Source organism: Melanostigma gelatinosum, assembly GCF_949748355.1.
Source record: "Melanostigma gelatinosum genome assembly, chromosome: 15".
Taxonomy (NCBI): Eukaryota; Metazoa; Chordata; class Actinopteri; order Perciformes; family Zoarcidae; genus Melanostigma; species Melanostigma gelatinosum.
This window is the reverse complement of record NC_136648.1, coordinates 11,700,419-11,712,337: the sequence shown is the minus strand read 5'-3', so window position 1 is coordinate 11,712,337 and position 11,919 is coordinate 11,700,419. Positions and strand designations below refer to the sequence as shown.

General features: G+C 41.7%; 1 protein-coding gene across 1 annotated transcript; it reads right to left on the bottom strand.

The window, feature by feature from the left end:
- Nucleotides 1-6,483: 6,483 nt before the first annotated feature.
- On the bottom strand, nt 6,484-10,166 carry LOC306789800 (V-type proton ATPase subunit d 1-like; the record flags this gene model as incomplete). Its single annotated transcript, XM_079285869.1, has 8 exons — nt 6,484-6,660; nt 6,944-7,021; nt 7,113-7,289; nt 7,391-7,468; nt 7,644-7,723; nt 8,818-8,996; nt 9,277-9,448; nt 10,046-10,166. The coding sequence occupies 8 exons, from the start codon at nt 10,164-10,166 to the stop codon at nt 6,484-6,486; spliced, it is 1,062 nt and encodes a 353-aa protein (XP_079141995.1).
- Between the last annotated feature and the right edge of the window lie 1,753 nt (nt 10,167-11,919).

Here is an 11,919-nt window from a genome sequence, read left to right as displayed (position 1 = left end):
TATTCCTATGAGGTATTCTCTCGTCGTGCGATTGCAGACGACTGATGTTTGTGTTTCTGTGTTGTTTTTAGAGAGGTCCACAAGGAATGCACAGTCTTCAGGTGAATGTTGGCCTGGACAAAGTGTCTCCTGCACCTTGTCCGTCACACACACTCCTGACTAAGATTCAGACCAACCTCAGGGATCGCTTGGAGCACACCGTGCTGCTGGGCCTCTGCCCCCCACAGCCTGTGAGTCAACTCATCTGCATCCTTTGTTTCTTACTGCTTTCCTTCTCATGCAGTGATTTATAGTTTGGTTTTACTCCCGCATTTTATGACGTGGAGATTGTAGCTGCTGTGCTGGTATACATGAGTACTACGATAAACTGCATAGTCTCTGAACGTACTGTATGTCCATGTATGTCACCACATACAACTGTCTTTCAAGTTTCCAGACCTACAGAATGCCGTTGTTCTTATTCCTTTTCTTCAGCTGTTGGTTATTCTCTGTATGTTTCTCCCAGACTTTGTCGTGGTCAGGATCCCACAGAGTGAACTCAGGACAGGAGCTTTTTTACTCACAGTCTCGCCTCTCTGTGACAGGACGGCCCCACCAGTGCAGCCTCACCGTCGCCTTGACAAACTCCTCTACTGCTCAGAGCGCCAACATGTCTCTGTTCTCTGAGGTGAACAACCCTCTGTGGAAAATGAACAATAATGTGTCTCAATGTGTCATGTGTTTGTTGAACAGTCAAGTCAATGTTGTATTATGGGGTATGATGGTTTCATTGCATTGCTGCCAGGACTTTATTGTGATCAGGCATTATTCGATTTGGATTAAAAAGCACTCTGTAAGTGGCTGTTAGCGCTGCTACTCTGTTAGCGCTGCTACTTTGTGAGGACCAATAACTTTTAAATTAGAATGTAAGGACACATTTTGTAAAGTAAAGTGTCGATCCTCATTTCTTCAAATACATTATTTTATTTATTATTCTTGTTTAACCTTTATTTTACCAGGAATATTTCCCATTGACATTTAGCATCTCTTTTACAAGGTAGTCCTTGGCAAGTTAGCGGCATAAAATGTTTCACATAACAGAGTTAAAAACAAAACTGCAAAAAAGTTAATACAAACAATAAATTGCATCAACCAATGGATTACTAGTGTTTAGTGGTCAAATAGTCCTTCATCCGGTTTTTGTAGTCTTCCATACTTATGAAATGTTCTAGTTTATAGTGACTCGCAACAAGATCAGATTGCAAAAACTTAAAAATCGTTTTAACCAAAGACGCTGCGGGTTTGTGGAATGACGTATATAACGTGTCTGCATGCCTGACGGTTAAAAGCTGCTGATACTTATAAAAGTCAGTCGAGCACAAAGATAAGAAGGCAGTTTGTGGAACATATAGCCTCATCAAGACAAATGTACCAGTGTTCCAACTTTCTCATACAAACTGCAACGATGTGTAAGGAAACCACAACCAGAGACAAATCGCAATGCAGCACGCTACACTGAATTTAACATTTTCAAACAACATGAACTTGCGTGCATATATCACAAGGATCAATTGCTGATAAAAGTATTACTTGAATTATCATCAATTGATAATGTTGATATTTTATATATGCATGGAAGGTAACATTAAAATTACACCTCTAAAGCTCACTGATGAAACAAACGAATAACAGCATGGAAATCTGTACAGAAAATAGTTGTGTGTGAAAACTTCACAGTCTAGGATTGGCAATTGGAGTGTTGAGGTGGGGGGCAGTGCCCTGTCTCGGCCCGGGAGGTCTGGTGTCCAGATGCAGGCCAGACTGGACCGCAGAGAGAAGATCTGGCTGAGCGGGACGTTAGAGGGACGATGTCTTCAGGCCACAGCAGGTTACATGAACGGTAAATACAGAATCATCTCTGCAATACTTGCAAAAACATTAGAAACATATTAATGCTAAGATTGTGAAAAACTCAATCTGTTCATATCCGGGTCCAGGTCTGAACGAGGATGTCACCGTACTGGCCTGTGTGGGAAGAAATCTCAGTTTGACGCTGGACGTGCAGAAAAGACACGGCAGCAGCAAACCTCAAACTCTGGGCAGTGTGTCTGTAGGATCAGCCAGTCAGAGGCTGATGCTTCGAGCAAGTGGTTGTTTGGAAAGTCTAACTGCATTGGAGGTATCCCCAAAACAACAGAAGTTGACACATTTGTACTCCAACACAGCATGGCACTTTGATATACTGTGTGATGTTTTTTGTCACAGGCACGGCTTCAATACTTGAGCTCTCAGATGCAGAATAAGTTGCTGAAGAGAATCAGGGCATTACAGCATCTCCTTGTTGAATTCAGGCGCCAGGTAACCGAACTGCTGCAGGATTACTTCATGTAAACAATGCAGGTAGTGCTTTAGGCTCAGCCAATGATAATGACCTCTTCTCTTCACAAACACCTCTGCAGTCCAGGGGCAGTGAGTGGCTCCAGGAGCTGAGCGCTGTGCCCCTTCATGTTTCCCAGCGAGCAGAGACTCTGCTGGAGCACAGAGGCAGAGGTCTGTTGGCTGTGTGGCACAACAGCCCCCCGCGTCGCATCCTGACCGACGGCCTGCCTCGCTTTCTCGCTCTGCTGCAGCACGCCTCTCTGCTGGGACAACAGGAACTGAGGAGTGAGTGCAGAGAGATGACGTTAATCAGTCGTGCCAGTCGCTGCCTTGACTGGTAAAGCAATTCAAAGTTTTGATTTCGTCGTGCGTTTTAACTCCCTGAAATTAAATTGTAGAGAGCAGATAGAGGAGATAGCACCCTCTCCGGTTGTCTTGTTTGTCCCTGCCTTTCCCCTCAGGCAGAAATATAATCTCTTTAAGAAACTCTAAATAACATTCTGATCTTTTCTTCCATTATCTGACGCAGGAAAAGCATCTCTTCTGTCTCACATTTATTATTTTGTTCCTACATAATCACATAATCATTTTGGGATACTCTGACCCCGACACGTCTTGTGAGTCTTGTAACTTCAATGTGAGAAAAACATTTGCCTGCAGTTGCTGTGAAAGAACCATCTTAATACATGAAGTGTGAAACGGTGTTGTGCTCTGCCGTCAGGGCCCCTGGCCACTCTAGCGGGCGTGTACCAAGATGTGAAGGGCCAGAGGTTGGAGGTGTTGTGGAGGGAGGCGGTTTGGTTGTGGACCGACGGGGTGGTGGAGGTCCTACCTGTACTGTTGGAGAAAACTCAGCTGAGTTCGCTGGCTCAGGCCAGTGCCGTCACGCTCAGTGTCGCGCTGGATGTGGTGAGAAACCTTCGTGTTCGTCATTTCTCTTCAGCTAGTTCAAAGCATTTTGTAGATATTTTGTGTGCATGTCGGATTCTGTACTGTACAAGAACTGAGATACTGTGTTTCTGATCATTCTCTTGTGCGGTAATTAGTAAAGTAAAACATAAAATATGGTGAGAAACTTGCAAAATGTAATCATGACCATCATGCTGAAATTCAATTTCGGTAATGCAGAATAGATAGAGATGCTAAATCCAGCAATGTTGAGGTAACTCAGTCACACAAGACATATCCAGGATAAGACAAGAATACTAATACACATGCAAACACACTCATTAATGTGTGTTCATGGTTGATGTTCTCTGTGAACCAGGCAGGACAGCATACCTACCACTGGGTGGACACCAGGCTGGCAATGGCTCTGTCTGGAGTCAGGAAACGACTGGCCTCTGTCTACAAATTCTCCCCCAGGTACTGCACATGTCTGAGCCATACATGAAGAAAAGCTCTCTGTGCCACTGTCTTCTTAAAATTGCCTTTCCCTCACGATGTGATGTTATGCTAATCCCACTAACAACCAAGGTCAAAAGATGACGAGGAAACAACTTGAGTCGAGGCATGAAGGTTTTGTTGGATATCTCAGTATCACGAATAATGTGATTTTATTTTACTTTGAAGCTAACTTAACTTTATGAAATATAATCATTGAAGTCCATTTTAACCTGGCTGCAAACCAACAAACAATAAAGAACGATTACTTTTGTAAAAATGTTAACCCAAGCGCCAAAGGTCTGCATTTGCTGTTCAATGAACAAATCAGAAGAAACGAGACGTCATAAAATGTTTCCAGTAAGATATTTAGAATCAAGGGTTCTTGGTTTTTACAGTGAGTGTTCAGCGGTTGCGTCAGTGCCGCTGCCACCGCTCCCCTGGTCCAGGGTTTCCGAGGCTGGACTGGTCGAGATCTTTCTGGAAGAGTGGCTCCTGAGACCCCTGCAGACCCTCGCTTTCATCAGGCCCACAGCTGAACTTTACCGCCTCAAAAGGAAGATCATGGACAGCCCCTTTATACGTATGACTCGTTCCTCAGCAATAAAAGCATGATGGAAATTTTACTGCAGGACTTAATTGAATTGCAATGCTGTCTCTCTTCTTCTCCTTCTCTCCATAAGACCAAGCTTTGTTGGTGGCAGATCAGTTTGTGGTGACCTTTGACGGTCACCTGTATGAGCTCCCGGGCTCCTGCCCTCTGCTCCTCGCTCAAGACGTCAGCGCTGAGCCTTCATTCACGCTGCTGCGCAGTTCAGACTCGCATAGCTTCCTTCTGATAGCAATGAATAACAGCACCATCAACATCCAGCACAACGGACAGGTATGTGTAGACGTCGCTGACAAAACATGGCTGGGTGAACCACAAAAACATTCATTTCGAGAGTGTAGTGATTTACAGCAGTGCAGAACAAAGAACGAAACTGCAGCTTCTTTCAACGTGTCTCTAAAAATGAAGAGAAATGTTTGTCACAGGTGAAGGCCAACTGCAACAACGCTGCAACACGCGCATTTCACAGTGACAGTGGATTGTCTGTCAGAAGAGGGTCAAACGTTGTGCAGGTGTCCAATCAGAATGGTGCGTCAGTGTCATGTGACCTGTCGCTTGAGGTGTGCAGCTTCACTCTCGATGGATGGTTGCATGGTAGGATTAAAAGTAAAGATTTGACATGTGTTCGGAGAATAAACAAGTCCATGGTCATAGTTACTGATCCTTATTATTAGTAACATGTTTTCATCCACACAGGCAAGTCCACTGGTCTGCTGGGGACTAATGACAATGAAGCAGGGAATGATTTTCTTTTGCCTGATGGGTCTCAGGCTGAAAACATGGAGGGATTTTTGTACAGTTGGCAGGTAGGACATATGAGAGACTGGCAGTGTTTGTATATCAAATAAATACACAAGAAAATCTTGTGTCTGCACATTCCTGTTGGTAGAGCTTCATCGACATGAAAACATTCAGTTCTCACATGCAGTGATCATTTTTCTGTGTCTTCAGATGAAACCGGATTGTATGAAACCGCAAGGTGTAACAGAGCACATTTCTAAAGCAGCCTCGAGCCCTGTGAGCTGTGGCTTTCTGTTCTCCTCTCCTGAGTCTCCGCTGAGTTCCTGCTTTAGGGTGGTGAGTATTTATTTTATCGCATGTGCCAGACACTAAACAGCCCTGGCCTCTCCCAATTATTAATGGATTTCATGGCCAAAATAAGAAATGAATCAGCTGGCCGTGATGATAAATGTCCATGTGCCAAAGTAAATGTTGACTCTGGACTTGTGAACTTCACTGATAGATTAGAAGAAGCAAACACTATGTGTGTAACGTATCAGTCCTGTCAAAGAGAAATAATGCGAAACAAATCGACATATTTTTCAAATCTAATATCGGTTTGGAGAAAGGCAATATATTGGAGTTGCTTGACATGTCCGTGGCGCCACAATCATAATCTGTTTTTGTTTGACTGATTAAGTTATTTTCACAACGTTTTTTTGTCGTCAGGTGGATCCTGGTCAGTTCTTGTCTGTGTGTGAGTTGAGCTCCTCCAGAGCACCCTGTAGATTAGCATCTGCTTTTGTTCATCTCTGCCAGCAGAACTACATCCCTCTGGAGGTCCCTGTTCGGTGCTGTAAGTTATACAACTGAAGATGTGCATACTTTGATCTAATCGATGGTGCTCTACTGACAGGCGTTTTACATTTTGTTTCTGTTTTAGTGAAAAAGTGACGGGAGGACGAGCTGATGAAGAGCAAAGATGGGTGATTCATGAACTCACCTGCCAAAGCTTAGCTGCTAAAACTGACAAATTAGACTTTTATACCACTGTTTTTGCTACATTACTTATATTTTGTATTACATTTTGTACACTATTGTATAGTTACACATTGTTATACCTCATGAAATGCACACTTGTGTTCTTTTTACTCATGCAAATATTGTGCCAGTAATGTGAACGTGAACATACTAACTATAGCAAGTAGTTGTTATTAATCACGAGGCTTCATTGTTGTATTTTCTGAGGTCTGTAATAAAAACACAGAATATATTTGTGACTGACTTTAAAGCACCACCAGTATCTAATCCTCACGCACAAACGTGGATAATGAAGAGATCAACAAGTATGCTTTTGATGAAGTGCATTTATTTACCTTGTTGTTTCACAGCTCTATGTCATATTTATGTTTTTATTGCTCAGTTCCCTGGAAGATGGGTATGTAGTTGTGTATCTTGGATTTCTGTCTCTGTGTGACACACTCAGCGATCCAGACAATGTTGCGAATCTCCTGCTCCTTCAGTTTGATGTAGGAGTAAAATACTCCGAAGTGGAACTGCTGCAGGAAGGCAAGTGTGTTCAGTTTCACCTGAGAAAAGATAAACGGTAAAGGATGGACGTTGAAGCCGCTCAGAGAGACAGAAAGGCGCGTTAAGAAGTTAAGATATATAGTTGACACATGAATCAAGTTCAGAATGTGTTTGCTTTGTGTCCGGTTGACTCGTCAGTAAAAATAATTTAAACAAACTGCCCATACTTCAAAACTGAATTTTATGTGAAATGGGTTGCTCGGTCCAAATATTTTTGAAATATCATCAGTTCAACAGCTGGACGCTCCATCCTGATCAGATGGTATATTAAAGTTATATTACCTCTTGTTCAAAGAATCTGTCTTCCAGAGTCTTAAATCCTGATCCTGGCTCAGGGTCATCAAAAATTATTTTATACACCTGCAGAGAAGTTAAGGCTGACGTCAACCACTTTAATGACTTTAAGTTAAAGCAACACTCTTAGAGTTCACAGAAATGTGATCAGACTCACTGGGTAACAGTCGGCCACTTCTTTAACCTGCCCGTGGTCCTCTGCTCTGCCCAGCAGGCGTAGCCCTTCAGGGTAAAGGTTACCACAAGATGGATACAACGCAATCCGGTCTGCTCTGCTAAGGTCTGTCCCGAAGGAGTTCACTGTGATGATGAAGGCCCGCCTGTCTGCCTCAAACTGCAGGACACACACATACATACAAAGCATTTTTGACAAACAAAACAAAAAAAATATATATATAGTACGTAAAACTTCAACAGTGGATATTGTCACAGTACCTCCAGGACAGGACACATTATATCTTTTGTGGCTCCACCCATGTTCTTGCAGAAAGAGTGGAACGACTCTAAATATGCCTTTGAAGAAAAGATATGATCATTTCATGGAGATGGCTTGAAGTGTCTGTAACATAAAACCCTGACTTCAACCAAAGAAAGTAAGAACAACATTGTAAAACTCATGTTAGAATAGTAAACCCTGTAATCCAGAATTTATATGAACACACATTATCTAACACACTTTTTAAGTCACCTTAAACAGTTTGTTTCTGAGGATCTCAGCTTCCATCTCATCCAGGTTGGACTCAGATACAGCATCCTGGAAAAACTGAGCTATGACGACAACACAATGGGCATCAGTTTCATTAGTCTGTTTTATATATCACTTTAAAAAAATGTATCGAGCAGGACTTCAATTAAGATGATCAAAATAAAAACTCTGACTAACTGAAGGGCTGGACGGACCAGCGTTTAGAAATTGTGTGAAAAGGAATTTAATCTGATGGAATAGTTGCAGTTTGTGGATTTGTTTTATGTTCCTTCAATGTTCCCTCAGCCCTATGCTCCCTCAGATGTATGTTCCCTTAGCCCTATGTTCCCACAGATGTATGTTCTCTTAACCCTATGTTCCCACAAATGTATGTTCTCTTAACCCTATGTTCCCTCAGCGGTATGTTCCCTTAGCCCTATGTTCCCACAGATGTATGTTCTCTTAACCCTGTGTTCCCTCAGATGTATGTTCCCTTAGCCCTATGTTCCCTCAGATGTATGTTCCCTCAGCCCTGTGTTCCCTCAGATGTATGTTCCCTTAGCCCTATGTTCCCTCAGATGTATGTTCCCTTAGCCCTATGTTCCCTCAGATGTATGTTCCCTTATCCCTATGTTCCCTCAGATGTATGTTCCCTTAGCCCTATGTTCCCTCAGATGTATGTTCCCTTAGCCCTATGTTCCCTCAGATGTATGTTCCCTTAGCCCTATGTTCCCTCAGATGTATGTTCCCTTAGCCGTATGTTGTCTTAACCCTATGTTCCCTCAGCGGTATATTCCCTTAGCCTCGTGTTCCTCATCCTTATGTTCCCTCAACCCTAAATTCTCTCTGCCATACGTATTCATAAAATAATTCACTGCCACCTAACGGTGTGAAGAAGCCCTTCAGTCAAAAGTTATGACAATGATTATAATGTTTGAGTTAGTAAATTGACTAAACATGAGCTATTTTTTCATCCGTCTTTTTTTTCGCTTCCATACTTCAAAGACTTTTCAGAGCTGTTTCCTCCCCACCATAAAATAAAATCCAAGCTCACTGTAAACTGGTTATGGTTAATTATGTTTAGTAACTTGCAACAACTCTGTGACTGGCATTAGTCCTGTTCATACTGAAGTTTACAGTCTTTGGAAGTTCAACACAGGTTGTTTGATGAACCTACCGAGTGGCGTGTCCACCAGGATGGCCGAGTAGAGCTCAGTCGGGGTACGAGCGATGCCCACTGCTGCCATTTGGTCAAAAGCTCCCAGCGGGTGACACCGCGGAAGGAGCTCTGCCACATCTCTCTGCTTCAGGGCCCCGGCGATCAGCATCACCACGTTGTCGATCATGTAGCTGTAGCTATGGCAGAGAGCAGGGTAAATCGAAGTCCCTTTATTTTCCTGCATGGCATTTTATATTTTGCCGTAAACATGCCTTTGTTTGTAGAAACTGGTAGCAGATGCAGTAAGTTTAGTGAAATGAGCTTTCTTTGAATGTGATGGACTAAACAATAATGGAGGAAAAAAATGCATATGTACATAATCCACAGTTTTCTTTTAGCAATAATCAAGAAAAATGGAAACAAATAAGTATGTCATGTGACCTTTGTGTAATTTATAAGTTAACACATGAGGCGTACGTGATATAGTCAAGGAAGGTTGATAGTGGAGGCAGGGCATTGGAGCGAAGGCAGCTGAATTCAGTCACCAGGTTTTCTCTTAACTTGCTGTCCACCAGAGACACCGTCAGGTCCTCTTCGGACGAGGACAGCATCTTACCGTAGTCTGTGCACTGCAGATGCAGCTTCATGTCTGAGAAGGGGAGAGGAAAGACATTGCATCAAGGTTCTGTACTCGACCCCACTTTTTACTCATGGCATCACTGTTTTTCCACAGCAGCTTCCTGTTAGGTTGCAGGAACAACAAAAAAACAGGAATAGCTGAATCATCATACGGTATGTAATTCACACATAGCTCTTTCTGACTTTTGGCCAACTTGTTGAACACATTACAGCTTGTAAAAACCAACAAACCACATACGTATGGATTATATACACAAACACACATGGTGTTGATTGCAATTATGGAGTCTTTCCAAGAACCACTTCCCCCAGTTTGGACAAACTAACAGAGTGGGAGAGTAAACATTCCTGAAAGAATATATAGTATCACAAACATCTCATTTGTCTTCATCCGCACTGACTTGCACTGTATGTGTCTCCCACAAAGGAATGTCTTGTTCCATGGTAAGCAAATTCAGATTATCTCCTTTGAAAATGGGATCAAAGTTCAGTAAGATGAGCCCCCGTGAACTCCACACAAACTTTATTAAAATATACATTTCTCAGAAAGCTAAATTCCCAAATTTAAAATGTGTCACAAAGTGGCAGTGTGATACAATATTCTTACCCTCAAGTGTGTCACACTGAGCCAGATTGTGATAGTCGGAGCGAGTCAGAATTCCGGCCTTCAGTCCTCGAACCAGACCCTCCAGATAGCCATGATCCACGTTGAAACTGAGCTCTGCCATGATGCCAAGTGAGCTATCAACCAGCCTGGGTGCATTCAAAGTGATATTTCTCTGCCCAAATGGGTCTATCTTTGTTTGTTTTTTTACACTGACTTCTGCATTATCCCTCTCTGACTAACATTCATGCGGTTATTTTTCCCTTCCTCTTTGACACCAAGAAATTCCATAGCTGCCCTAAAAGTGTCCAGTTCCTTCTCTCAACTATTTTTAACATAGATACCCAGGTTAATAATGTTTGTGTGTGTACTCTACTCTATACCCAGGGGGAGAAATATCAGTTTTTTAAAAACAGTTTGAGTTTATAAATCATAAGCCATGATGTTCTTTGGCCCAACATCATGCAGGGGTAAAAGGAATGAAGCAAACTCATCTGTTTTATAACAGGCGGTAGATGACCTTAAATGCTCTTCCATAGTCAAATGCTCCCCATATTTATGGACAATGAATCTCAGTTCATACATTTTTGCATGTGTGAGCATGTGTGATAATGGATCTGTTCATAATCAGGCAGAAGAACACAGATCATGTGGTTTGTGAAGATGGCATTTTTGAAATTGATCATGTTCCCTTCACACATTTATGTTTGACATAATCGCCGACCTTTCCTCGTGTCCTCTTGTCTATATACATTTTATATATACGGTACACATATATACATACAGACTATTTTTGATTCAAGCATTGATTGTGACATAATCAGACACAGTACATGTATTCAGCTCAGTGAATTTATATGGGTCCCTTCATCATGGATTACTGAAATGTTAATGTGGCTCTTTTCATCAAAACTTTGCTTGTCTTATTGGATTTTATTGGTCATGGTTTTTTAGGACTTCCTGAACATATGATGATCTCTAGTGTGCATCATCTTGAAGCTTTCCACATAGTTGTCCTGGAAGAGAACACACATTGGCTTTAGTCCCAAGACAGCGGCCATCAAACATTTGATATAACTTCTTCTTTTTGTTGTTTTGTTTCGATGATGTCTCTCATATTTCCTAAACTAAACATGGTTTCCTCCCATAAATCCACATATAAGTGACTTGTTAACTACATTTATGTATGTATACATTTTAGGACATTTCCACTCAAAAAACAACTAAGTAAAAGTACAAAGCACAAGGATGATATAGGTTTATGATATATTTATTTAATAGCATAAACATAAACTAAGTTTAACTCATAAATCCGCATTGGGAATAATGAGCAATTCCACATTTTGGGATCTCAATGCATCTGTTCTCCAAAGGAATATTTTACATAGGAACAGAAAAGTCTGGCTTTGCTTTATTTTTCCACATCTAGTCTGTAAGGCATCAACTTAAAAAAAGAAGAAAATGCATGTCCTAATGTTAATCTGGTTATTATGGGTCCCCAGATGTTTATCATGGCTTGAGAGCAAAAGTGCTAAAAACATTGAAAAGCAGCAATCGTGCGGGAAATACCTCAGGCACTATACGTAGTGTACATGTGTTTGTCTACATACATGAAAAAGCATATGTCACTCATCCTTTGCTTCACCTACTGTACATACTGCATGCTGGGTATTTGGATCTTCTGTATATGTGAATATTTTCACGTTTGTCACTTGGAAGACTGAAGACAAAAAACACAGGATTCATTATTTCATCCTCTTCTCTCCTTTCATCCCTCAAGTGTTGAAGCCACAGACAATACAAATAACTTTTTTTTTTCACGATTTCCCAAACGTCTTAGCATAAATATTATAATATTATATATGCCTGTCACTGTA